Raw genomic sequence first — 24995 nt, forward strand, 5'->3', positions numbered from 1 at the left:
TTGAAACGAAGCAAAAATCTGATTTTTGGAATTTATGGCTCAAATTAGAAATTTTTTTTTTTTTCAACCAAACATTAAAAATACACTGCATGTTAAAAGTAGAATAATCAAGATTTATGTTTTTGAAAGAAGTCTTTTATGCTCACGCATTTTTTTTTTCCGAGTAAAAATACATTAAAAACAGTGATATTGTGAAATATTATTACATTTTAAAAGAGATGTTTTCTATTGTAATATATTTTTAAATGCAATTTATTCCTGTGGTTTAAAACTGAATTTTTATCAGCTATAACTTCAGTCTTCAGTGTCACATGATCATTCAATATGTTGATTTGGTACTTTATTATTATTGATAATTGAGTCCCACTAATAAAGACTTAAATAAATGTTATTTTTATTATCAATGCTTTAAACAGTTTTCGCTGCTTAATATTTTTGTGGAAATCATGATACATTTTTGTTTTCATGATTTGCTGATGAATAGAAAATTTTATAAACAGAAGAACAGCATTTGAAATGAATCTTCTGTAACTGTCTTTACTGTCAGTTTTGATCAATTTAATGCATCCTTGCTGAATAAAAGTATTAATTCATATTCTTTCTTAGCCCAAACTTTTGAATGGTAGTGTATCACAGTGTATCAATATTCAACACTGATAATAATCAAATTAGCAGCAAATCATCATATTAGAATGATTTCTGAAGGATCATGTGACACTGAAGACTGGAGTAATGATGCTGAAACTTGAGTTTTGATCACAGGAATAAATTACATTTTAAAATATATTACAGTACAATAGAAAACAGTTTTTTAACTGTAATAATATTACACAATATTACAGTTTGCTTTTGATAAAATAAATGCCACCTTGGTGAGCAGAAGAGACTTCCTTCAACAATGTTTAAAAAAATCTTAATTATTCCAAATTTCTGGCCGGTGTATGTAATGAACTTCCATTCATTTAACAACGCTTATATGCATATGCAATAGTCACTAGTTCAGTAACATAATAAGTAACAACCAACTCATTTGCATTCATTTGCATATGACTGCCCACTTACATCTGCTCTTCCTCCTCAGACCCCATCATATCTTTGTATTGCTCCCCTTCCTCTTCATCATCGTCATCTCCTCCACTGCTGTGCTCAGACATGGGGCTGTCGGCCCTCTGAAGTCCAGCTGCTACTGCGCGCATTGCTGCCAGCGCTGCCGACACTGAAGACTGGAGTAATGATGCTGAAACTTGAGTTTTGATCACAGGAATAAATTACATTTTAAAATATATTACAGTACAATAGAAAACAGTTTTTTAACTGTAATAATATTACACAATATTACAGTTTGCTTTTGATAAAATAAATGCCACCTTGGTGAGCAGAAGAGACTTCCTTCAACAATGTTTAAAAAAATCTTAATTATTCCAAATTTCTGGCCGGTGTATGTAATGAACTTCCATTCATTTAACAACGCTTATATGCATATGCAATAGTCACTAGTTCAGTAACATAATAAGTAACAACCAACTCATTTGCATTCATTTGCATATGACTGCCCACTTACATCTGCTCTTCCTCCTCAGACCCCATCATATCTTTGTATTGCTCCCCTTCCTCTTCATCATCGTCATCTCCTCCACTGCTGTGCTCAGACATGGGGCTGTCGGCCCTCTGAAGTCCAGCTGCTACTGCGCGCATTGCTGCCAGCGCTGCCATCTGCGCATGCTCGGTTTCAGAGGCGGAGATTGTTTTCAGCTCCTCCCCTATGGGGGCGGGGCTGTGTGACTGCCCCACCTGCTCCATCAGCAGTTTGGCTCTCTGCTGTCTGTGCAGGTTCTCCATCACCGCCTGCAGCTTCATTGTCTGGGAAACAGGACACGCTGGGATTCTGGCCCCTTCACTTCCCCCCACAGCTGAAAACAGATCGCACCACTTTCTGTGAACTTGATCCAGAAGGCAGGGCTTCAGGGAACCGGAAGTGTTGGTCTTGTACTCGATGGACACCAGCTAAGGGGAAGATGACCCCCACACAAAGGGGCCTACCTGAGAAAGACAAAAAAGTATAAAACATTGTTTTTTTAAATATTCGATAATTCGAAATTTATTATGCACTGAAATTTGAGCAACCCAAAATTTTCGGCCGAAATAGCAATTCTCGGTTTCAACTGAAACAGAAAATATAAAAATAGAGAAATATGAAAATAGAGGCTTTTGCATCTGAATTCTTCATATTTCTAAGTGCCGTTTGAAATTTTCTTCTAAAATGAGTTTTCTTCTAAAATGAGGATTTTTTTTATCAGGCTTCTATGTGTAGATTCAGTAGTTTCACTTTAATAGCAATGAATATGTTCTTTTCATTGCCATTAAAATGAAATAACTGAACATAAACATAGGAGCCTGAGAAAAATGCTAATTTTAGAAGAATATTTCAGGCGGCACTTAGAGCTTTTGCATCTGAATTCTTAATACATATATAGTCTTCATTATTGTCTTCATTATTTAATGTATGTTTGAATAAATCTTACTACAGTCACATATTTATAGTTCAATAACAAATTGGAGCAGAAATAAAATCCTGTTATTAAAGTTGACAAAAAGGTAAGTGCAATTTAAATGTTGCATAACTCCGTATTGATTATTAAATACATTTGATCAATTAATTGATTATTAAATAGCATTTATTTTACATTTCGGCCCAGAATGTTTAAGAATTAAACAAATTCTTTTTATTCAATTCATAACCATTTCAAGATAATAAAAAAAAGGCAGAAAGCAGCAGGCAGTATATTCAAAGTCTTCTGAAGCCACAAAATAGATAAGAAAAAGATTGAAAGAGTCTTTATTCTATGCATACAGTACTTTGAAACCCATTAATAAATTAATGATAGAAGAATGACAGATTAATCTTTTTATTCAGTTCATAAAATTGATCAATTTGCTCTTAATAATTCAAATTGGACTTTCAAGGTTCAATATTCACCTCTTCACTAAAACTTGAAAAATACATAAAAACGGCACATTTTTGAGTGATGATGCAAAAGTGAATCATTATATCATCATTCTGAATTAATAGAATAACAGACTGAACACAGTTTGAACCGATTCATGAAAACCGAACAAACTTACCAACTCTAACGCAGCTTTTGCAATTGAAGAGTAAATCAAAAACACCGTCTTCATACTTTTACGCACAGGACATGACACAAGAAATACATGGCCTATTCCATGATCATTTTCTGACTTAAGCGGTGCAATCTTGTGTTATAAGGAAATGATCACATTTGCATTTCATTATTTGTCATCAGTTATGTCCACACCTTATGCATCTGTAAACCCTTCATCTGCAATCACCTTGACACAGTGTCTACACTTCATGTGATGCTTCGTTGACTGTATTGGGAGTTGTCACGTTATGATGCTCAAGCTGCTGGCTGGATGCTAAATTTGCTTGAATTACTCCCGTTTACTCCATTTCCTTGTTTATAGTTTTAAAAGTTAAACTTGTTTAATCAAATCATCTCTACAATGAGAGTGTCCTTCTCCCTAATAACACGTTTGACCATTGTTTCTCAAGACATCTCAAATCCATCTTTTTTGCCCTATATCTTGTGCATTGGAGGCCTGTGGCCGTAAAGCAGCATTTAAAACTTTTCAACACTGAGAATATTGTGTTGCAGACAATGACATTCTCAGTGTCATGCAAGATCCTATTCCCCTGCAGAAAACTATACCTCTTTATCAATGTCCAATAAAAAGTTATTGTGATATCTTGCTCTGGATGTTGACGCAGGAGAAACAGTAAGGCTTTTCTGGCACATCACGCAAACATGTTTGAGCTTCCAGAACCAGTAAGGTTTATGTACTGTATTTTGTGTTTTTATGAACTACTAAAGCGCTAATGTTTTTTAGAATGAACGTTCAATGGAGGGTCAGAAATCTTTGAGAGTTCATAAAAACATCTTAATTTGTTTTACAAAGATGAACAAAATTCTAATGGGTTTGTGGACTGATATGAGGGCAAGCAGTTAATGACGGAATTGCAATTTTTATGTGAATCATCCCTTTAACTAGGCTGCATGATTTTTTTCACTCAAAAAATAAAATCACAATTATTGACATTTTATTGACAATTTTTAATTGCACTTTTACATAAGCACAAATCAAGAGAACTTCAACTTGCACGGTCTACGTCCAATCTGCATGTCGCAGCAAACAGCGTAAACAAGTGCGTGAAAGAGATCAGACAGAATTCGAGCAGAATAACTCGGAGATCGCTAAACTTCAACTTAAATGTTTGCCAGTGTTTTCAGCTCATCAGCACTTTTTCCGTAATACAGAGAGAGTGTGAGTGTTGCCAGGTTGGGAAGATTAAGTAAACTACTGGACAGAAAATGTAGCGATTTAAGAAAAAGTTTTGATTGGGGATTTAAACTCTTGACATCTGGCAATCGCTTGTGAAGGCTCATTACCAATACAAGATAATGCCCAATTAAAAAGAAATGTTTTTAGGATATATAACCAGCGGGCAAATACCACAGACGATTATGCTTAATAAATTGAGAGATGCAGATATCATAAGAGCTATTAAAATACGATTTATCATGCAGCTCCTTCTGTAAATAACCTGAATAGTTGTCCCAAAAAAAAAAAAAAAAAAAGTTTTTTCTCACCCTCAAGCTTTTCCAAACCTCTCTGAGTTTCCTTCGTCTGGTGAACACAAAAGAAGATTTTTTTTTTAAAATGTCAATAAGCAGACAGTTACGGTCAGCCATTGGACTTCCACAGAAATTTGCTCCATTCTAATAATGTCAAAATGTTCATTTTTGGGTGAACTATCCCTTTAAAAATGACCTCAACCAATAGAATGAATTTGTTGAGGATTCAGCGGGAGAGGACGGTATCTTGCATGACACTGGGAGTTTATGGGTTAAACCACAGAGCTGGATGATTGTGAAGTCTGAGCAAACACAGTGGAGATAAAGACAGCACTAAGGGTCTAATTCCACACTGATAACAAGCGTCAGGCTGGCCTACATCCAGATTCACCACAGGGATCTGAAACCCATGCATTTACACCATACATTCAATAATATCTATTACTTACTCCTGGCTGAACAGAAACGGATACGTCATGGTGAATGTGCACAAAGAATAGCGATTACTGTTTTTACTTTTAGGCGTGTGACAGTAAAAAGTGCAAATAGATCAAGACAAACAAGTCGAAAAGGTTGACACTTTAATATCTCTAATACCTGCAGTGCATGACTGCACAGACCAACTCAGCCTGTTTTATAAGTGCAATGCAAAGTAATGGAAATGAAACCGAGATGTTCTGGCCCGGTGACATTTTTTACTCCAGCATTGAGATCTCAGGATTATTATAAATGTCAGATCTGTTTTTGGAGAAGCTACTTTGAAGCTTCTCATAATATCAAGTCAAAATAGATTCCATTTCCAGAAGCATTTAATAAAAAGCAATAACTACCAACCATTTTAACAAACTCGCATTCAGTATGCTTACATTCTCGAATACCATACTATCCATTTGTGGTGCATAAAATTAAGTCCCTTTGCACAATTTTCTCTTTACATCACACAGAAATGTCACTTCACAAACATAAAAGCATTTATTACCACTGAATAACACCAAATAGGTTTAATATTAATTTGCATCAATCTAGTTTATAATAAACATCCAATATGATACACAGAAACCAAACTACATTTGGTAATTTCACATCAACAACATTTAAATATTCCTCATGGGGACTGAGAACTAGACACCTGTTAATCAAACTGGTTATGGCAGATCAGTTGTCACGCTACAATACATACCAAGGAAAAGCACATTCAAATCTCTGTGCTTTCTAAATGTCTATAGTGGAATCTTAAAGGGGAATTTTTGTGCATCATTGTAAAATGATTCTCACGGTGTCAGGCTCAATACTCAAGTGGCTACAGGACTTGAATGAGCATTTACAAACTAGTTCAAACTAGCTGAAAATAATTTCTAATTTCTGGCTGTTTTCATTTTATTCAGATAATTCTCACTTTTAAAACGAGACTCACCTGGATCAACATATTAGCTCAGCTGAGAATCGATCATGTTGAGATTTTGAGAACAAATAATTATAAACATTTCCTGCAGCGGTTAATCAATAGGCTATAAGCAGGGTTTAAGTGCTTGATGCTGCAAACACATAAACTGCAGTGTGACTGATATAGTGGCAACATAGGCTAATACAGTTTTATTTTAAAAACTGAAATGTGCACATCTATGCTGTAAAAAGTCAACATCTTTACACAATATAAAGATGCAAACTCAAAAAAAAAAAAAGAAATTGACTGTTGTTAGACTTGACAAATGGAAGACATGCTATCATTATTTTATTAACACACAAATTATTATTTAAGGTAAGACGTGACAGGCAAAAGCACTGTTTTTCTTTTCATCCATTGATCATATTTGAGATTTGGGGCTGTTTGGCTTTTCATAAAATGTTTCAAACTAGTGGAAAGTAAATATTCAAAACACGCTTTCAAGTGTTGCTTTTACTGCACTTTATCTATTTGCATTTGTAGATTTCAATTTCAATACACATCTTTAAATATTTTCTCAAAATGAGTCTTTTCTTCTGCACTAAGACAGAAATATCCACTTTAGCATCACTAATATTCCTATCTATTTTCTTTGTAATTTCTTTTTCTTGCTGTTGACCGTATTTTCAGAATTATGGAGAAAAAAAGAGAAATCCAAAATGCCTTCTGTAAAAACCTTTGACTGTAATACATCAACAAAATGAAACCAATTTTGAAACCGGCTAAATCCAGTGCTGAGAATTCTCTTCTGGAAATGTATGCAAAATAGTGCATATTTAAATATAACATTTCAAAAAACTTGTTTTGTGTGTGTGTGTGTGTGTATAAATATATATTTATACACACACACACATACATATATATATATATTTATTATTTACACAAAAATATATATGGGGTTTCCTGAGGGGAAAGAAGTAATCAAAGTGTGATTTGTTGCTGGTTTTGGGCAAGAGAAAAACACTTCACATCTAATTACAGCAAGAGATCCTGAGCTCGAATCTCAAGTGTCCATCTGATGTCTCTTGAAACTGCATTTTCAATGTTTCAGAGAAAGGTGAGCCAATCACATAACTTCATTACCATCTCTTAAGCGGTTCCCATGACAATGGCGTGTATAAGGGCTGTGGGCAAATCTGAGGGCGAAAGCGTGGGCCTCCACATACATGACACTTCCTTCCTCAGAACAGTACGAGAACAGAAGCGCAACCATGATTTCACGTGTCTGGCCCTGACCTCTTGAGGATATTGTGTCATTGAGAAGACTTGACACACAACAGATGAGAGGGCAAAGCATTTACTAGTACACACCAACAAGTTTCTTCCTTAAAATGAGGAGAAAAATTGGTACTCCTAACAAACAGTGCAAGTAAACATAAAAATCCAAAAGGATCCAAAAGTAATAAACTGCAATCATGTTTAATACTGAAGGCACTTATAGTCTAAAAACAAAGTCTTCAACACCTTCTCTTCAAGGACAGGATGTAACATAACTCATCTCAGATTTACAGCTTCAAAGGAACCAATATGACGCAAGAAACCAGATTTCATAGTAGTAAACACAAACAACCAAAAACGTGCGTCAACAGCGAGCGGAAGTCTGGAAGACATGCGGCAAATGCAAAAGACTCATTCATTCTGCTTATGTAAAAAACACATTTGGCTTTCCTGTGAGCATTACTTCAGTGAGGCAACACTAGCACTACTGAACCCACAAAAAGCTGAATTTTTATTCTGGAATCAACCATCATTCAGGAATAAACTGTTTGCTTCTCTACCGACTACGGTCTCGGTAACCTTTAGGGCAAACATTAAAATAGCAAGCCATGTAAAGAAAGCAAAAATCTGAATCAATCGTGTTTCCACAGATCTTTTTTGGAGTTTCAAGCCAGCTCTCACAAATATTGTCAAGATTTAGCTAGTATAGAAGACGCTAAAGCATAAATCATTAACAATAATCTGCAAAAATACAACAAACTGCAATGCTGGAATTAAAAAGACAGTTTTTAAAGAAACCAATAATATGCTGCTTTTGTCACATGACTAGTAGCCTACCAGCATACTCTAAGAAAACAAGGTACAAAAGCTGTCACTGGGGCAGTACCATTTCAAAAGTTACTAATACGTTCCATTTAGGTAACTAATATGTAGTTTGGTACTAATATGTACCTTTAAGATACTAATATGCACCCTACAGGGATTTTTTAAAAAAAAGGTACAAGTGTTCTTTTTTAAAAAGGTACCGCCAAAGAGACTTTTGTACCTTTTTTTCTGAGAGTGCAGCAAAGTGAAAATATATCAAATTCGTAAAGTGAATAAATGTTCAATTAAATTCAGCTATTCTGTCTATGTCTCACTTGCTCATCAAATTGCATTATATTACAGTACTATAAAATCTTCATCTCAATGCATCAGCAGAAATTAAAAAATATATTAATAATAATAAAAAAAGACCACAGCACATTTTATTTTTTCACCAAGGCTGTTTTCACCCTTACAGTGACGGTGCACAGACAGTCAACATCAAACACTTAGTCCTGAGGTTTGACATGCTAAAACTAGGCCGATCTATTTAAAATCATCATGGATTATGATCCTTTTATGACCTCAATCAAGAAGACATCGTGGAATATTAGTAATACTTTAAGAACACAGCTAAATGTTTATTCCAAATGGTGAAAAACCTGAAGGAAATGTTGAGCAGATACATCACATAAGATATACACCTTCCTGTACATTCATCCTGTATATTAGTCCCACAGATGTGTTGCAAGTTGACTTACACCATACTAAAAAGCTTGTTAAACTACGAAATGTACATTACCCCATGAACATTTACTGCATCTCTGATATATGTCCAATAGTCGATTACAGATCAACTATGCAGCAGTTTTTTACCACATTGTCCATGCACTAATTTTTGTCAATCTGATTTCAGATTCTAAAAGATCTGTTTATATGAACACTAATTTTTTTTATATGAATGCCAGCTCTCTATATAAAGTTGGATATATCCAACTTTTATATCCAATCCGCATACATACAGAATGCTCACGTAAAACAATACATACTGTAACACAAATCTTAAAGGGGTCATATGATGCTGCTAAAAAGAACATTATTTTGTGTATTTGGTGTAATGAAATGTGTTTATGCGGTTTAAGGTTCAAAAATCACATTATTTTCCACATACTGTACATTATTGTTTCTCCTCTATGCCCCGCCTTTCTGAAACGCGTAGATTTTTACAAAGCTCATCGGTCTGAAAAAGCGAGGTGTGCTGTGATTGGCCAGCTATCCAGTGCGTTGTGATTGGCCGAATACCTCAAGCGTGTGACGGAAATGTTACGTCCCTTACCATATTGTGATGCCTGCGGCAACCACATGTGACGACCCCGGGCTGGACGGCACTTCGTCCATGGTGAAAGCCGATCCAGCGATCCACAGCGCGAAGTTTTTTACACAATATATAGCCGGGTGATAATATATGAGTGAATGATGACAGAATGGGGGGGGGGGTTAACTGTCCCTTTAACATCTGCTTTGAAACCATGTGCATTGTGAAATCACTATAATAAATAAATTTGACAACTTATTTCACACACACACACACACACACATATACTTTTTTTTTCTAGCTCTTACTGAAATCACTGTACAACAACACTGCTCGGGTCTATAGCCGCGTTTTGTTAAACTGTCGTCTCTGCGTTCCAGAATCTTCATGTGAATGTTGTTATTGTTCTTTAACTCTTTATGATCCCCATCAACAACGGAGCTCAGAGAGAAAGACAGCTTTGTAGACTACACTGACACTTTTCAACTTTCACTACCAAGCATGCATTTGCATGTGCATTTTTTAGTATACATTCAGACTGCCAATTTTCCAGCCTGTAAAGTACGTGCCTGATGGAAACTGGCTGAACGAGTCAGTTGGTAGTTTGACATAGGACTATATTGTGAGTATATATATATAAACTGGGTATGTTTCTGCTTTGTGTTATAACCTAAGGAATCCGGTCTTTTCAGTTAATGACAGTTGTATAAATACACAACCTAGATGATTAATGTTGTAAATCAACAAATCAAGTCTGTTGGTTTTGTTTGCGTGCAACTACGATGGCACACTGCCAGACTTAATACGCCATAATTGTTTGTTAACCAAATTAGACAATGACCAAAAATGCTCCAGACCACAGGACCAAAGGATTCAGTTTCTGTTACAAGAACGTCCCTCCAAGTCGCTCAAAAAGTAGCCGGGCAGAAAGAAAAGCGAAGATCAGCTGGCTGGGATTCCCTTATGGCACACTCCCAAACAGTGAAATCATCGCTTTTTTGCCAGGTGCTTGAGGTGAACAGCAGTGCACCACAGAAACGTTTTAATATGTGGCTTTTGGCAAAGGCGCAGTTTGAACCCGAGCCAAGCCACTCAACTGAATCCACACAACCTACTCCCAACACTATTCTGAATGCTCTTCTGAAGCAATGAACTCTGCCTTTTTATAGACACATCTAATATGTTAAAGGCAGCGTGTATCTGTGAATGCAGCACACTAAATCCAGTTAGAAATGAGGGATTTACAGCCCACAAATGTAAAACTTCGACTTGTTTTCTGACCTCACAGTTTGTATAGCATTTTTTGTTTCAATGGTGCTTTCTAGTGTTGTCAAAAGTACCGGTGTGTTGGTCCTATTGGTGCAATCAAGTCATGTCGGATAGATCATATTTAGGAGTTGAACGAACATGAACATCACCACAAAGTTGTTATTGTGAGTGGGAAACTCGAAATTTTCTTTAAGCCCCAAGTTTCCTAGTTGGAGGCGTGTCAGTGAAAAAACATGTCGGATGCAATGGATGCAGGTAAATTTGTTGAAATTAATCAAATGATAATTTTTTTGTCATGTACAATAAAACTATGTTACATATACAAAATATTATATCATCATTGTATAATTACTATAGAATATAGCCTAAATAATGATTTAGTTTTCATGACCTTCATAAATTGAATAAAAACAGAAAAAAGCAAAAACACAACGATGCATATTCTTTATTCATCATTTTGTAGATGTAGTTTAAAAAAATCGTTGAATTTTATGTAGAAAAGTTAAATCGCCATCTTGTTCCGACCAAAGTAACTTGATCGCACCTGACGTCGTAATTACGACTTGTCAACTCATAAATACAAACTTCCCAGGAGAACTTCAATGCACTATTAGGCTACGTTTACACGACAACGATGTAGTCAAAAACGGAAAAGTTTTTCCCTTGCGTTTTTAAAAAGTTTCACGTATACACGGCAACGTTTTCAAAACGATTCGCGTTTACACATATCAGCGAAAATGGCCAGAAACGCTGTATTACGTATGCCAGGCCAGTAGTTGGCGCTGTCACCTTGTTAGTAAACAGTACCTGTAGGAAAGTGACGATTATATGTTGTATATGATGCGTCTCCGCTAGGGCTGCACGATATATCGTTTCAGCATCGATATCGTGACGTGCGCATCCGCGATAGTCACATTAGTGATTTTATCATTATCAATTAGGGTTGTTATCACGCATCAAGCAAGCACATTTGAGCATCCGTTTACCATATTTGATGTCCTCTATGTATGTGCGATGATCAATGTTTATACGTGAATAAAAGCCTAAATTAAATCTGTTCATCATATAAAGTGTTCCAGTCTCTTCAGAAGACTTGGTAAACTGCTCGATTCATATGGATTACATTTACAATGTCCTTTGTACTTTTTAATGTGTGAAAGTTTCGATTGTGTGCACTTTAAATGAAGAGACAAAAAGGATAAGAGAATATTAAAAAATACCTTCATTTGTGTTCTGAAGATGAATGAAAGTCTCATGATTTGTTTAATCTTAGAACTGTACATTTCTGCCATATGGACATTACTTTTATCAAAGCCATGGACATATGGACATAAATATAGTCTTTGAAGTTGTAGACTTATAGGAAAAACTGTTGTTTCATGATGGGATAAAATTAGCACTGTCATTGGCCTTGTGTTGCACATGGCTTACTGTTGTAAATTGTCTTTATTATAGTGACAGCATTCCATGTCCCCTTTCTCCTCAGGTTGACATTGAGATAAATGGGGAGCCGGTGAGTTTACAAATGAAACTAGGTGAAAATGGAGAGGCATTCTTTGTCAAAGAAACAGAAAGTGATGAGGTGAGTACTGGCGTCCTGTACCAAACAATACATTGTTGCATTGTTTTTATTGCAGCCAAGGTTCATTGTGTACTAAGAAATATAACATATGCAAGTATGTACGTATGCACGTCTCAATATCGGAAATGTGTTTAAAAATCATATCACCGTTATTGAAAAAAATTATATCGCGATACATATTGATATTGAATTATTGTCCAGCCCTACGTACTGCGCATGTCTTCATACCCAACACGTACTACGCATGCGCATGACGCCATTGTTTTTAAAGATTCCCTTATTGGGTGTTTACACGGAAACGATAACGGCGGCATTTTCAAAAACGTGCACTTTGAAACATGTTTTCAAAAATATGCGTTTTTAGTCCCCAAAACGCCGTTGTCGTGTAAACGAACAGGCAAAATGCATAAAAAGTTTCCCATTTTGGCTGAAAACGTTGTCGTGTAAACGGCCCCTTGGTCGATAACGACTATAACGACGCCTTTCGGTAATACTGGGTTGATCCAGTAGCTGCCGATACGTGGCTGCTTTCAAACGCTCCCATGTGCGAGCGAGCAGCACCCTGTGAAGAGCAACAATGGTTTCTATTTACAACATATTTTGCAGCGTTGGACACTGTAGCCAATCACAGACATGTTTATTGAGCATGTGAACGCAATGGCCAATCAGATGCTTTTTAAAGTCAGAATCCACAATTTTGCTCAACGTAAGCTCTGTGCGAATTATTTTACTCTAAATGACAAAGTATAAACCAAAATAAACAATGTAAATAAGAGATACATTGCATAGTATAGAAAGGGTTTTTCGATTATAACAGGAGTTTTCGCTCAGTCAGTGAGCTCGCGCTGCGTCTGAATTAATAGCTTCATTGATTATAAATAGTTATTTGCTTGTTTTCTGTAAACCCATTCATAATTTGAATAAAAGTTGTATTTTTCATGCTGCTATGTACACACTGCAAAGTTTCAGGAGTGACGACCATATTTAAATGCAGGACTGAATCTGAAATTGCGATGTTAGGCATAATAATAACCACAGCAACATACATAAACATCTGAAGACTACATACTAATATTTAGTGAATTAATTACTTATATGTATTAATAGCATTAATAACTCATTTTATTTATATTTTTATTATAAAATAGTTTAAAAAAAAAATCTTGATATGGCACCGGAATTGGTAACGAGAACCGTGGAATTGTATTGGTACTAGTTTGTACAGCATTTTTGTTTAAATGGTGCTTTCTGTTTCACTTGAGTAAAGTGTTGCTCAACAGCTCTGTGCTGAAATGGCCACACTGAGACACGCATATGGATTAATCTAAAAACAGAGCAGTTCCCTCCTTGAGCTGCGACACTTGGATATCTGATCCCGCTCAACACTACCTAGTAACACGCAACACTGAAACCAGTTTGGCCAGCTCAGAGCCGGGTTTGCCAACCTATAAACTTGTGAAAAAGATGACGGCTGATACGACTGCTTCATTCTGATCACGACAGGTGTGACAGGATGCAGGGCCTCATTCCTGCTCATATCTCACCTTATCAGTTTAAACCCCACATCGACTTATTTCACATACAAACAACCCCCAGGACAAAGATTTATCGTTTATGGTACTTACACATTAATTGTAACATTAAAGAAACACATCATAAGGAATAAGAATTAAAACACAATTGAGGATTGTATCATGTCATTTTCCCACCTCTCATGCACCAAACAAGCATTAAAGTTCCTCTTCTGCTGCTGTGTAAACGAACAGGCAAAATGCATAAAAAGTTTCCCATTTTGGCTGAAAACGTTGTCGTGTAAACGGCCCCTTGGTCGATAACGACTATAACGACGCCTTTCGGTAATACTGGGTTGATCCAGTAGCTGCCGATACGTGGCTGCTTTCAAACGCTCCCATGTGCGAGCGAGCAGCACCCTGTGAAGAGCAACAATGGTTTCTATTTACAACATATTTTGCAGCGTTGGACACTGTAGCCAATCACAGACATGTTTATTGAGCATGTGAACGCAATGGCCAATCAGATGCTTTTTAAAGTCAGAATCCACAATTTTGCTCAACGTAAGCTCTGTGCGAATTATTTTACTCTAAATGACAAAGTATAAACCAAAATAAACAATGTAAATAAGAGATACATTGCATAGTATAGAAAGGGTTTTTCGATTATAACAGGAGTTTTCGCTCAGTCAGTGAGCTCGCGCTGCGTCTGAATTAATAGCTTCATTGATTATAAATAGTTATTTGCTTGTTTTCTGTAAACCCATTCATAATTTGAATAAAAGTTGTATTTTTCATGCTGCTATGTACACACTGCAAAGTTTCAGGAGTGACGACCATATTTAAATGCAGGACTGAATCTGAAATTGCGATGTTAGGCATAATAATAACCACAGCAACATACATAAACATCTGAAGACTACATACTAATATTTAGTGAATTAATTACTTATATGTATTAATAGCATTAATAACTCATTTTATTTATATTTTTATTATAAAATAGTTTAAAAAAAAAATCTTGATATGGCACCGGAATTGGTAACGAGAACCGTGGAATTGTATTGGTACTAGTTTGTACAGCATTTTTGTTTAAATGGTGCTTTCTGTTTCACTTGAGTAAAGTGTTGCTCAACAGCTCTGTGCTGAAATGGCCACACTGAGACACGCATATGGATTAATCTAAAAACAGAGCAGTTCCCTCCTTGAGCTGCGACACTTGGATATCTGATCCCGCTCAACACTACCTAGTAACACGCAACACTGAAACCAGTTTGGCCAGCTCAGAGCAGAGTTTGCCAACCTGAAAACCTGCGAATAAGATGACGGCTGATACGGTTGCGTCTTTCTGATCAGGACAGGTGTGACAGGATGCAGGGCCTCATTCCTGCTCGTACCTCACCTTATCAGTTCAAATCCCACACCCACTTATTTATTTCACATACAAACAACCCCAGGACTCACTACATATCACATATGCAGGTCACCACCAACACCCCCTAAATACATAGAATGCAGCTGCAAAGAATTTGTGTTTATGGTACTTGCACATTAATTATAGAAACACGGAATTAGAATTAAAACAACTTTTCTGACCTCATGCACCAAACAAGCATTACAGTTCCCCTTCTGGTGCTGTCCCTTTCTGTTTGTTTTGCAGCTAACTTCTATCATTATGCATGTCATGCAAATCTGCTAACAAACAGACTTTTTTACATTATCTCTACTCTAGCCACAGGACTGGTATTGAATCATGTCGTCTGGCACATTGAAAACTGAACCACACTATTAGAAATGCAAGTCTGCATTGTGAACGTTGCTTCCTGTGCACAAGTTTGAGACAATACCATCTCTTAGACTCAGCTTGTTAGGTCTTTAAGACCTGCAATATATCACCGAACACGTCTTTAACACTAATCCGCTCTCCCTCTCATGCCAAAGGGCATTTAGCAGGAGGCCCCGTAAACCAACACATGAGATTTTTAATAGTGCCTAAGAGCACCTGACAGCAGACAAACAAGCCATTGTATAAATGTTTCCAAAGAAAATAATGAGGAAAACACCCTCCATATCATATTAAAAAGTTGTCCAATTTGTCCCAAGTTTCAAATTAAAGGCCACAAACAACACGCACTTTTGTCTTCCATCCTGCTTTTGAGCACCCAAATTATGGACATTTCTCATTTATCTTTCTATGGAGTCAAAAAGACATTTAAAGGGGTCATATGACGTTGCTAAAAAAGAACATTATTTTTATGTATTTTTTTTAAAACGCTTTAGAAAACGGAGTCGGGCCGAGTACCAAAATAAACTTGTAGCCAATCAGCAGTAAGGGGCGTGTCTACTCATGATGTGGAGGAGAGAGCGCTCAGTGCACGGGACGGACATTAGCCGAGCGACGACAGAAAGATAGAGATGGCGGTTAAAAACAAGAGAGGAAAACGTCTGCGGAATGATAAGGCAAGAAGTAGGACCCGTGTAAATATCGGATCACTTACGATAAGGCAAGAAGTAGGACCCGTGTAAATATCGGATCAGCTGTCCAGCGCTGGAGAGAACTCAAGGAGCGGAAGGCCTGCGATCGGACGCCGAGGTTGCTTTGTTTCTTCTCGATAGGTGAGTAACAGCGTGTCTAATGTTCACCGGATACGACAGTTGTCACACCGCAACAGCTAAAGTCTGTCTACACTGGACGCGACAAGGACGCTGAAAATCATTTGAAATTTATGTCAATATGTCATTAAAACGTAAATAGAACGCAGCAGCAGTTTTCTGTTGGGGATTTGTCACATCGCGCCGCACCGCATCCAGTGTACACAGCATCACTGATTATAATGAGTTAGTTTTATAGTATTTTGTCGCGCCGCTCGTGTCCGGTGTAGACACGGTGTAACATTGGTTTTGCTTTGCTTCACAGAATTAATCTTTGCCTGGGTTGCGTACGTATGTGTGGGGCGGAGCTATCAAAATAGGGGCGATACCCTTTTGGGACAGGGGCATGTTTGTTTTGGTGATTTGAAATATTAACATTGGCTACCAAAAATCACTTACCCCACCTTTAAGGAAATCTCGTCTCGTCCAAGATTCATTATAGGCCTTGATATAAAAGTAAACATTATTATTATTATTACTACAGAGTTCTCCATTAAAATATATTCAATTTACAAAAAACTTAAACATTTTACCTTCACAAATTTACAAATGTTATCAAAACGATCCGGTTCACTCGGATACAAATCGTACCATGCACATGTGTAGTGTAGTGTTTCAGTACAGTGTGTGATAAAGCTATGTGTAGTCTATGCAAACAAACGTGCTTTTCTGTTTATGTGGAACAGAAATCTAATTAAGGCTGGAGAGTATCTGCTCTGTGCTAATTTAAACAGGTCATTAAGAATGGAGAGAATGAAATCAAATCAGTCTTAACCCATATTTCCAACAGGACTCTTTGGGAGAGATAAATCCATATATGAATGCATATTGAGATAATGCACAATTCAGGTACAATTTATATCTCGCATTATGAAAGGTGGACTCTTATAGGCTAAATAGATAGATATGATCCATTATATACAATTACACACATATATATATATATATATATATATATATACACATATATATACACACACACACACACACACAGGTGCATCTCAATAAATTAGAATGGAATGGCAGAGGATCCCCAATTCCAGGTGTGAAAAACTTGTTGCATCTTTCCCAATAAGACTCATGGCTGTATTAGATCAAATGGGTGCTTCTACTAAATACTGAGCAGAGGGTCTGAATACTTAGGACCATGTTATATTTCAGTTTTTCTTTTTTAATAAATCTGCAAAGATGTCAACAATTCTGTGTTTTTCTGTCAATATGGGGTGCTGTGTGTACATTAATGAGGAAAAAAAATTAACTTAAATGATTTTAGCAAATGGCTGCAATATAACAAAGAGTGAAAAATTTAAGGGGGTCTGAATACTTTCCGTACCCACTGTATATATATAATTTATAAGGACAACACGCATTAATCAACATTTCTGTGTTAGCCAGTTGGCTAACACTGCAGTCCTTTGGCAAGAGGTTTCAGAACCCTTTAAAATATCAAGAATAAACAAAAAAAAACATGACATCAGTACTAACACAATCAACATTTTCACACAATCAGCCATACAAGCACACAAAGCGACAACCACAATTATGTCAAAAATAAGATTCACACTTTCCTATTGTTGATTAAACATCAGTTCTATCAGTAAAAGGCACCAGATGAAAATAATATTAGCCTACACAACAACACCATTATACCACTGCGTCTTCTAATATTTCCTTTTTTCCGATTGTTATTGCAAAATTAAAGACTTCAAAAAAAAACTTTGCAAATTGCAACATTTTAAATTTAACAGTTAGATAACCTAAAATAAAGGAAGAACATTTGCACACATTTAGAATGTAAACTACTTCACATAAATAGAATGTGATTGATTATATTATATTTTTTACAATTATAATATATTATAATATTGTTACTATTTATTATTATCATTAATAAATTATTCACAATGAATATTGTGGTTTCTAATTGCTGTAGTCTAATGACTAAGATTTTTTTTTTTAGTAATTATTAAGTCAGCAGCAAAGTATTGTTCTGCATATTAGTTATATGACACTTAAAAAGGCTAATTTAACGCATAAAGTAAAAATGCATACAATAAAATAAAATCAATACACGACTTCCACATCCACAAGATCACAGATAATCGACCTAGATACAAAAAAGGTCATTAAAATATTACTTACCTTATTAAAACTACACCAAGAAGTTAAAATCGGAAAATAAATAAATAAACAAATACATAAAGAAACAACCCGGGGATTTAAGCTACACTTATTTGCATATACACATCGCGTGCCTGAAGGCAGTTACTGTATGTGTTTGTGTCGAGTGTTTATTCTGATGGCTGTAAAATACACTGACACCAAAACTACTGCCAGACAAACACATCATCAGATAATCAGCTTTAAACAACCAAAAACAGTCATTAAAACTCAAGAAACCAGATTATACGCCAGAGACGTAATGTACTTCCCATACAGTCAACACAAACAGGAAAATGTGAATGTAACATTGGGCTGAGAGGGAGAAAAAGACACACTTCACTTACCAGTTTAACTTCCGTTTCGTTTTTTTCTTGGGAAGCGGAAGGAACATTCCTGATTTCCCCGTAAAAACAAGCCGCTCGCGACGCTCTCTCAGTCAATATTTGATCACAGTCACGAACACACGAGCGCCTATAGAAACAGTATGGCTCGTGCTCTGTCTCTCTTCCTCATTTGATTTCGATATAGAGGTTAATTTGGCAGGAACATCATATGTGCGTCTAATCTGAGGCGGTGCCGCGGTCGGCGAGTCAAACCATTGGTTGACAAACAGCAATCAGATGCAAATTCCAAACCTCTGAATCAATGGGGCTGCCTTCCCCCACTCTATAGGAAACATCTACAAATGACTCGACGCTAATAAATAGACGAAGGGTCCCGCACTAAATGACCTTTGCGCTTAAGACTTGCGTTTGGGCCTGGTGATACATTTGTGTTGATGATCGAAACCCATTAAGAAAAGCCGCACATTAAGATCCCCGTCTGTGTCTATATTTATATACATGCATACATACGCTATATGATGCTTTCTATACATTTGGCGACGTTCCCTGCCAGGGGCCCTTCCCTTTTATCACAGGCTGCTGTTGGTGTTCTCGTGCAAACATATAGAGATGTATATCGTCGATTATCATTAATAAACAACCAGAAGTGTTGCCAGGAACAAACGATTATTAATAACGAATTAAACTCATTTAGGATTTGATTTGAAACAAGTATATTTTAACAGCATTAAATAGGTATAGACACTCACTATGTTTATTATAGTCAACCTAAAAAATGCACTAAAGATAAAATACGCAGGGATAGATTATGGCATTATCTGATATTATCTGATTAGGTATGATATAAGTGTCTTGTGTATCAAGTAGTGGTCATTTCTGAGAACTGATACATGCAGGTATCAGGTTAAAGTGCAGAAACGTTTGCACAGTATTTAGTTTCCACCTACTGGACAGAGCGAGTATTGCATTTTTGAGGACATACAATGTTAACAATCTCAGTACAAAAGCTGTCACTGGGGTGGTACTGATATCTGCATTTAGGTACTAAGATGTACCTTTAAGGCTGATGATGCACAGGGCAACTTTTTGAGCAATGTTACTTGGGCACTTTCCCATTGAGAATGTGTAACAAATTTCTATCTGGATATTTTAGATCAGTCGTGAGCCCTGTGTTTCACCTGGTTGCCCGTTGACGGCAACGTTAACCAAAGTTGCCCTGCAACATTGCTCAAAAAGTTGCCTAAGGCACCACCTTTTAAGTTTAAATAATGTACAAAAGTGTAACTTTTGAATGGGTACCGCCCCATGCAGTGGCAGCTTTTGTACCTTTTTTTATGTAATATGGCCACAAATACTGCAAAATGCTGCTGCATTTCAAAATATCAAACTGTGAGAGGCACACTTTTCATAAAACAAATCCAGTAAAACATTTCACAGAAATGATAAAACAGTGGATATACTGTTCAAAATGAAGACAATGCATCACTTTCTAGAGGACATGTAACCTGTGGTTATTTGGCGAGGAGAGAAACTGACTTCAATAAATAGGAACATATACACCATGAGCGCAGCTGATTAAAACTCATTGCAAAAACAGAAGTTAGTTCAGAGAAAAGCTCTAACCTTTTTGTCAGATGCCATGGTTTGATATGGCATATCTAATGTAATGGCATTCATGTTTACGTTTCTATACTTTTGGAGCCCCTGTATTGATCATTAAAAGACCTGTGATATTTATAGTGAAGAAACATTTAAAAAGCTGTTTCAAATTATTTTCTTTGATTCAGATATTGTCTAGTGTTCTCAACATACATTGACACTCATAATAACAACATGAACACGACTGATAAAGCTGCAGATTTCAAGGTCAAAATTAATCCTCAAAAGTTAATACATTTATTAGTATAGCGTATTTATAATACACAGTCTCACAACTCCAGGCATATAATGTACTATAGATTTAGGCTTCATAAATACATGAATAATGGCCTGGACATTAAACAACCACAGCCAAGACATAGGCCTACAAATGATTTTAAATGTATTTTGATAGATCTGCAAGATGTGATCTATTGATGCAGCACATGACAAATAGATATAGGGTACAACGGAGCTAAAGGCACACCTTAAGAAAAATGTGCTTTTCATTACACGACTACAGAAAACATATATGTGTTTTTTATTAAACAATGATGGAGCAGCACATTTTGTGGGCAAATAAATCATTAAAGTGGTTGGTTTTAAAAAATTGTATTACCCAGAAGTGATACAATTTAGCTAAAGTAATATGTTTTGCATATCATACAAGTTAATACTTGCTCAAAGCAATCACTTTAGCAAAGTTTACTATTTTTTTTCATCATAAATAAAAATTAATTTTCATTTAATACTCACATTATTTCAACCTAATACATTTATTTTAAGCTTCAAAATTAGGGGGTTACCCACAAATACCATATTTTTAAATATTACTCTTGTATTTATTTACTTAACCTGAACGAAAATGAAAAAGATTAACAAGACCTTTGTTTCAAAATATATTCAATACATTTATTGTTTTTCATTTGCTGCATAAATCTATAATATTTTTTAAAATATGAAATATTAGATAAAATGACCGAAATATAAATTTTGTGTTGCTGCCAGTGATGTTCAACTTAAAGAAAAATAATTATATCAGTATCATGCAAATTTCCATTATGTAGCCCACTGAAAAGCGGGCGTCTAAGCTGCGTTAGGCTTTTGTGCCATCTAGTGGTTTAGAGGAGAATAAAATTAAATGCGCATTTTAAAGGCAGGGTATGTGATTTTTCAAAAACACTTTAGAAAACTGATTCGGGCCGAGTCGCAAAACAAACTTGTAGCCAATCAGCAATCAGGGGCGTGTCTACTCGTGATGTGGAGGAGAGCGCGTTCAGTGCATGGGATGGACATTAGCCGAGCCGAGCGACAGAAAGATAGAGATGGCGGATAAAAAACAAAAGAGGAAAACGTCTGCGGAACGATAAGACAAGAAGTAGGACCCGTGTAAATATCGGATCAGCTTTCCAGCGCTGGAGAGAACTCAAGGAGCGGAGGCCTGCGATCGGACGCCGAGGTTGCTATGTTTCTTCTCAGTAGGTGAGTAACACCGTGTCTACAACAGCTAAAGTCTGACTACACTGGACGCGATCAAACGACCGCTGAAAACCATTTGAAATTTGTGTCAGCACGTCATAAATAGAACCCGGCAGCAGTTTTCTGTCGGGGATTTGTTGCACCGCGCCGCTCACGTCCGTAGACACGGTGTAACATTGGTTTTGCGTTGTTTCACAGAACTAATCGTTGCCCGGGTTGCGTACGTATATGTCGGCCGGAGCTATCAAATAGGGGCAAGACCCTTTTGGGGTAGGGGCGTGTTTGTTTTGGTGATTTCAAATATCAACATTGGCTACCAGAAATCACTTACTCTGCCTTTAACCCGGAGTTGAACCCTATATATTTTTATAAGACGTACTAAATCTTGTTTGACTATTTTAAACAGATGTCAAATTGTCTCTGAGTTGTCATCAAATATTTTCTCATTTTAAACAACTTTGTTTTTAAAATGCATTTTTTATATTAAAGGAACACTCCACTATTTTTGAAAATAGGCTCATTTTCCAACTCCCCTAGAGTTAAACAGTTGAGTTTTACCGTTTTCGAATCCATTCAGCCCTTGACATATGCGCCCACAAAGACAGCTCTGGAGTAGTGGAAATTAAAGAAATTAAAGGAGCGTGAGGGCTCTTTTAAAGGGACAGTTCACCCAACAAATCAAAGTTCTATCAATTTGATGCAATGATATTACGCAGTGCCTGAAAATAGTCCCAGCTAGGTAACTTCCAATAAGCCTATTTTCAGGCGCTGCGTAATATCATAGTGCCTGCTGCACCCATGGTATGGCAGCAAAGTTCCTTGATTATTACTATTGATTATTATTACCTTTTGTGTATTTTCCTTATCTGACACACTCAGTTGAGTGTGAGCTATGAGCTAAATCAGGTTTAATAAACCTGATTAGTAAGTTAAATAAAGGAGGCATTCAGTGTGATGAAGTGGCTGAGTGCATGGTTAAGGTGATGGACTTGTAATTCATTGTGTTTTGCATGCATGGGTTCAGATCCCATCCTCATTGTTTGATGACTTTAGTGTCACAGAGAGCTCAGCAGACCAGACAGGTCTGCCAAAGGCTGCCCGCATTAACCCGACACATTACGGTGACCCTTCACTGCATTTTAATGATGGCTGCAGAAAAATCTCATCTTCACGTCTGAGAATGTGGTTTGCCTCTGGGTCGACACAACGAGCCCCCTGTCTCTTGCACCAGAATCACAGATACCCCTTTTCCACAGGGGCCGGAGCCAGAGCCCAATTGGGAAGCCCAATTCATTGTTCAGTCTTTGCTCAAAGAAGAGTGTGCGTTGCTTTCTTGAACCCTGGGGAGAGAGAATTATGGCTATCCTTGCAAGAAAGTGGTGGAGTCATAAAGCTCAGTCTCTGAGAACATGGTTGAGGTCGGGATCGATTCGATGAGCCGATAAGCACTCCCACTCCCTTTTCCAACATCACCGCAAGTCCCCTAAACCAGAGAAACCAATGCTCCTTGCAGCTCTGTCAAAGCATTATGTCTTGCAATCATTTACAACACATTATGCTGAACCTGATCTCCATCATGTTAATGACAGCAGCTGGGAACAGGACAAGGTGGCCGAGGCGATGGACTGCTAATCCATTGTGCTCTGCACGCGTGGGTTCGAATTCCATCCTCGTCATTTGATGTCTGTAATGTTTGAGAGGGCACAGGGTCTTGATAGGGTTTGATATTCTTCGAACATATTTTTAGTCAGTTTGACGTCTTTGGATACTCCAACTGCTGAATAACTGCTGAGTAACTAATATTATTTTATAATTTGTACATAATTACTATATATATATATATATATATATATATACACACACAGTGCTGCTTGAAAGTTTGTGAACCCTTTAGAATTTTCTATATTTCTGCATAAATATAACCCAAAAAATCATCAACACAAATCCTGAAAGTAGACAGAGAATCCAATCAAACAAAGGAGACAAAAATATATACTTTGTAATTTATTTATTGAGAAAAATGATCTGGTGTTAAATATTTGTGAGTGGCAAAAGTATGTGAATCTTTGCTTTCAGTATCTGGTGTGACCCCCTTTTGCAGCAATAACTGCAAGTAATGTTTCTTGTAACTGCTGATCAGTCCTGCACAACGGCTTGTAGGAATTTTAGCCCATTCCTCAGTACAGAACCACTTCAACTCTGTGATGTTGGTGGGTTTCCTCCTATGAACTGCTTGCTTCAGGTCCTTCCACAAAATTTCAATTGGATTAAGGTCCGGAATTTGACTCAGTCATTCCAAAACATTAACTTTGTTCTTCTTTAACCATTCTTTGGTAGAACGACTTGTGTGCTTGGGGTCGTTGTCTTGCTGCATGACCCACTTTCTCTTGAGATTCAGTTCTCGGACAGATGTCCTGACATTTTCCTTCAGAATTTGCTGGTATAATTCAGAATTCATTGTTCCATCAATGATGGCAAGCCGTCTTGGACCAGATGCAGCAAAACAGGCCCAAACCATGATACTACCACCACCATGTTTCACAGATGGGATAAGGTTCTTATGCTGGAATTAGGGATGTCAACGATTAATCGATCATCGATTAATTGTCGATAAGAGATGCAATCGATTAAAGCTATCGATGGTCGATTAAGCTATTTAATTTTGGGCTGTGTGCGGCTCGTGAGCTTTGCAGGGCTGTGGAGTGGAACACAGGTATTCATTCCTACAACTTGTTAATTCGTTCCTACGATTTATTAATTTGTGGCCACTGTCCGTGTTTCATGAGTGAATGACAATAAAATAAACCTGCCAAATTAGAGGGTCAGATGGTGAGGATTTAGGAAAAGAAACAATGCCTAAATATTATGGAATTTGTGGAAATTCATGACCAACCGGCAAACCAGAACAAAGCCGTGTGAATGTA

General features: G+C 36.8%; 1 protein-coding gene across 1 annotated transcript in view; it reads right to left on the reverse strand.

The window, feature by feature from the left end:
* Positions 1–19189, reverse strand: part of LOC107747603 (AT-rich interactive domain-containing protein 3A-like) — a 47568-nt gene extending 28379 nt beyond the window's left edge. Inside the window, exons 1-2 of the mRNA XM_016562206.1 lie at positions 18955–19189; positions 1562–2040 (exon numbers count right to left, since the gene is read on the reverse strand). Of these exons, the coding sequence (XP_016417692.1) occupies positions 1562–1857 (296 nt within the window). The 5' untranslated portion in view covers positions 1858–2040; positions 18955–19189. The remainder of the gene's footprint in view (positions 1–1561; positions 2041–18954) is intronic.
* Positions 19190–24995: the final 5806 nt, after the last annotated feature.

Source organism: Sinocyclocheilus rhinocerous, unplaced genomic scaffold (assembly GCF_001515625.1).
Source record: "Sinocyclocheilus rhinocerous isolate Xijiao unplaced genomic scaffold, SAMN03320098_v1.1 scaffold671, whole genome shotgun sequence".
Classification (NCBI taxonomy): Eukaryota; Metazoa; Chordata; class Actinopteri; order Cypriniformes; family Cyprinidae; genus Sinocyclocheilus; species Sinocyclocheilus rhinocerous.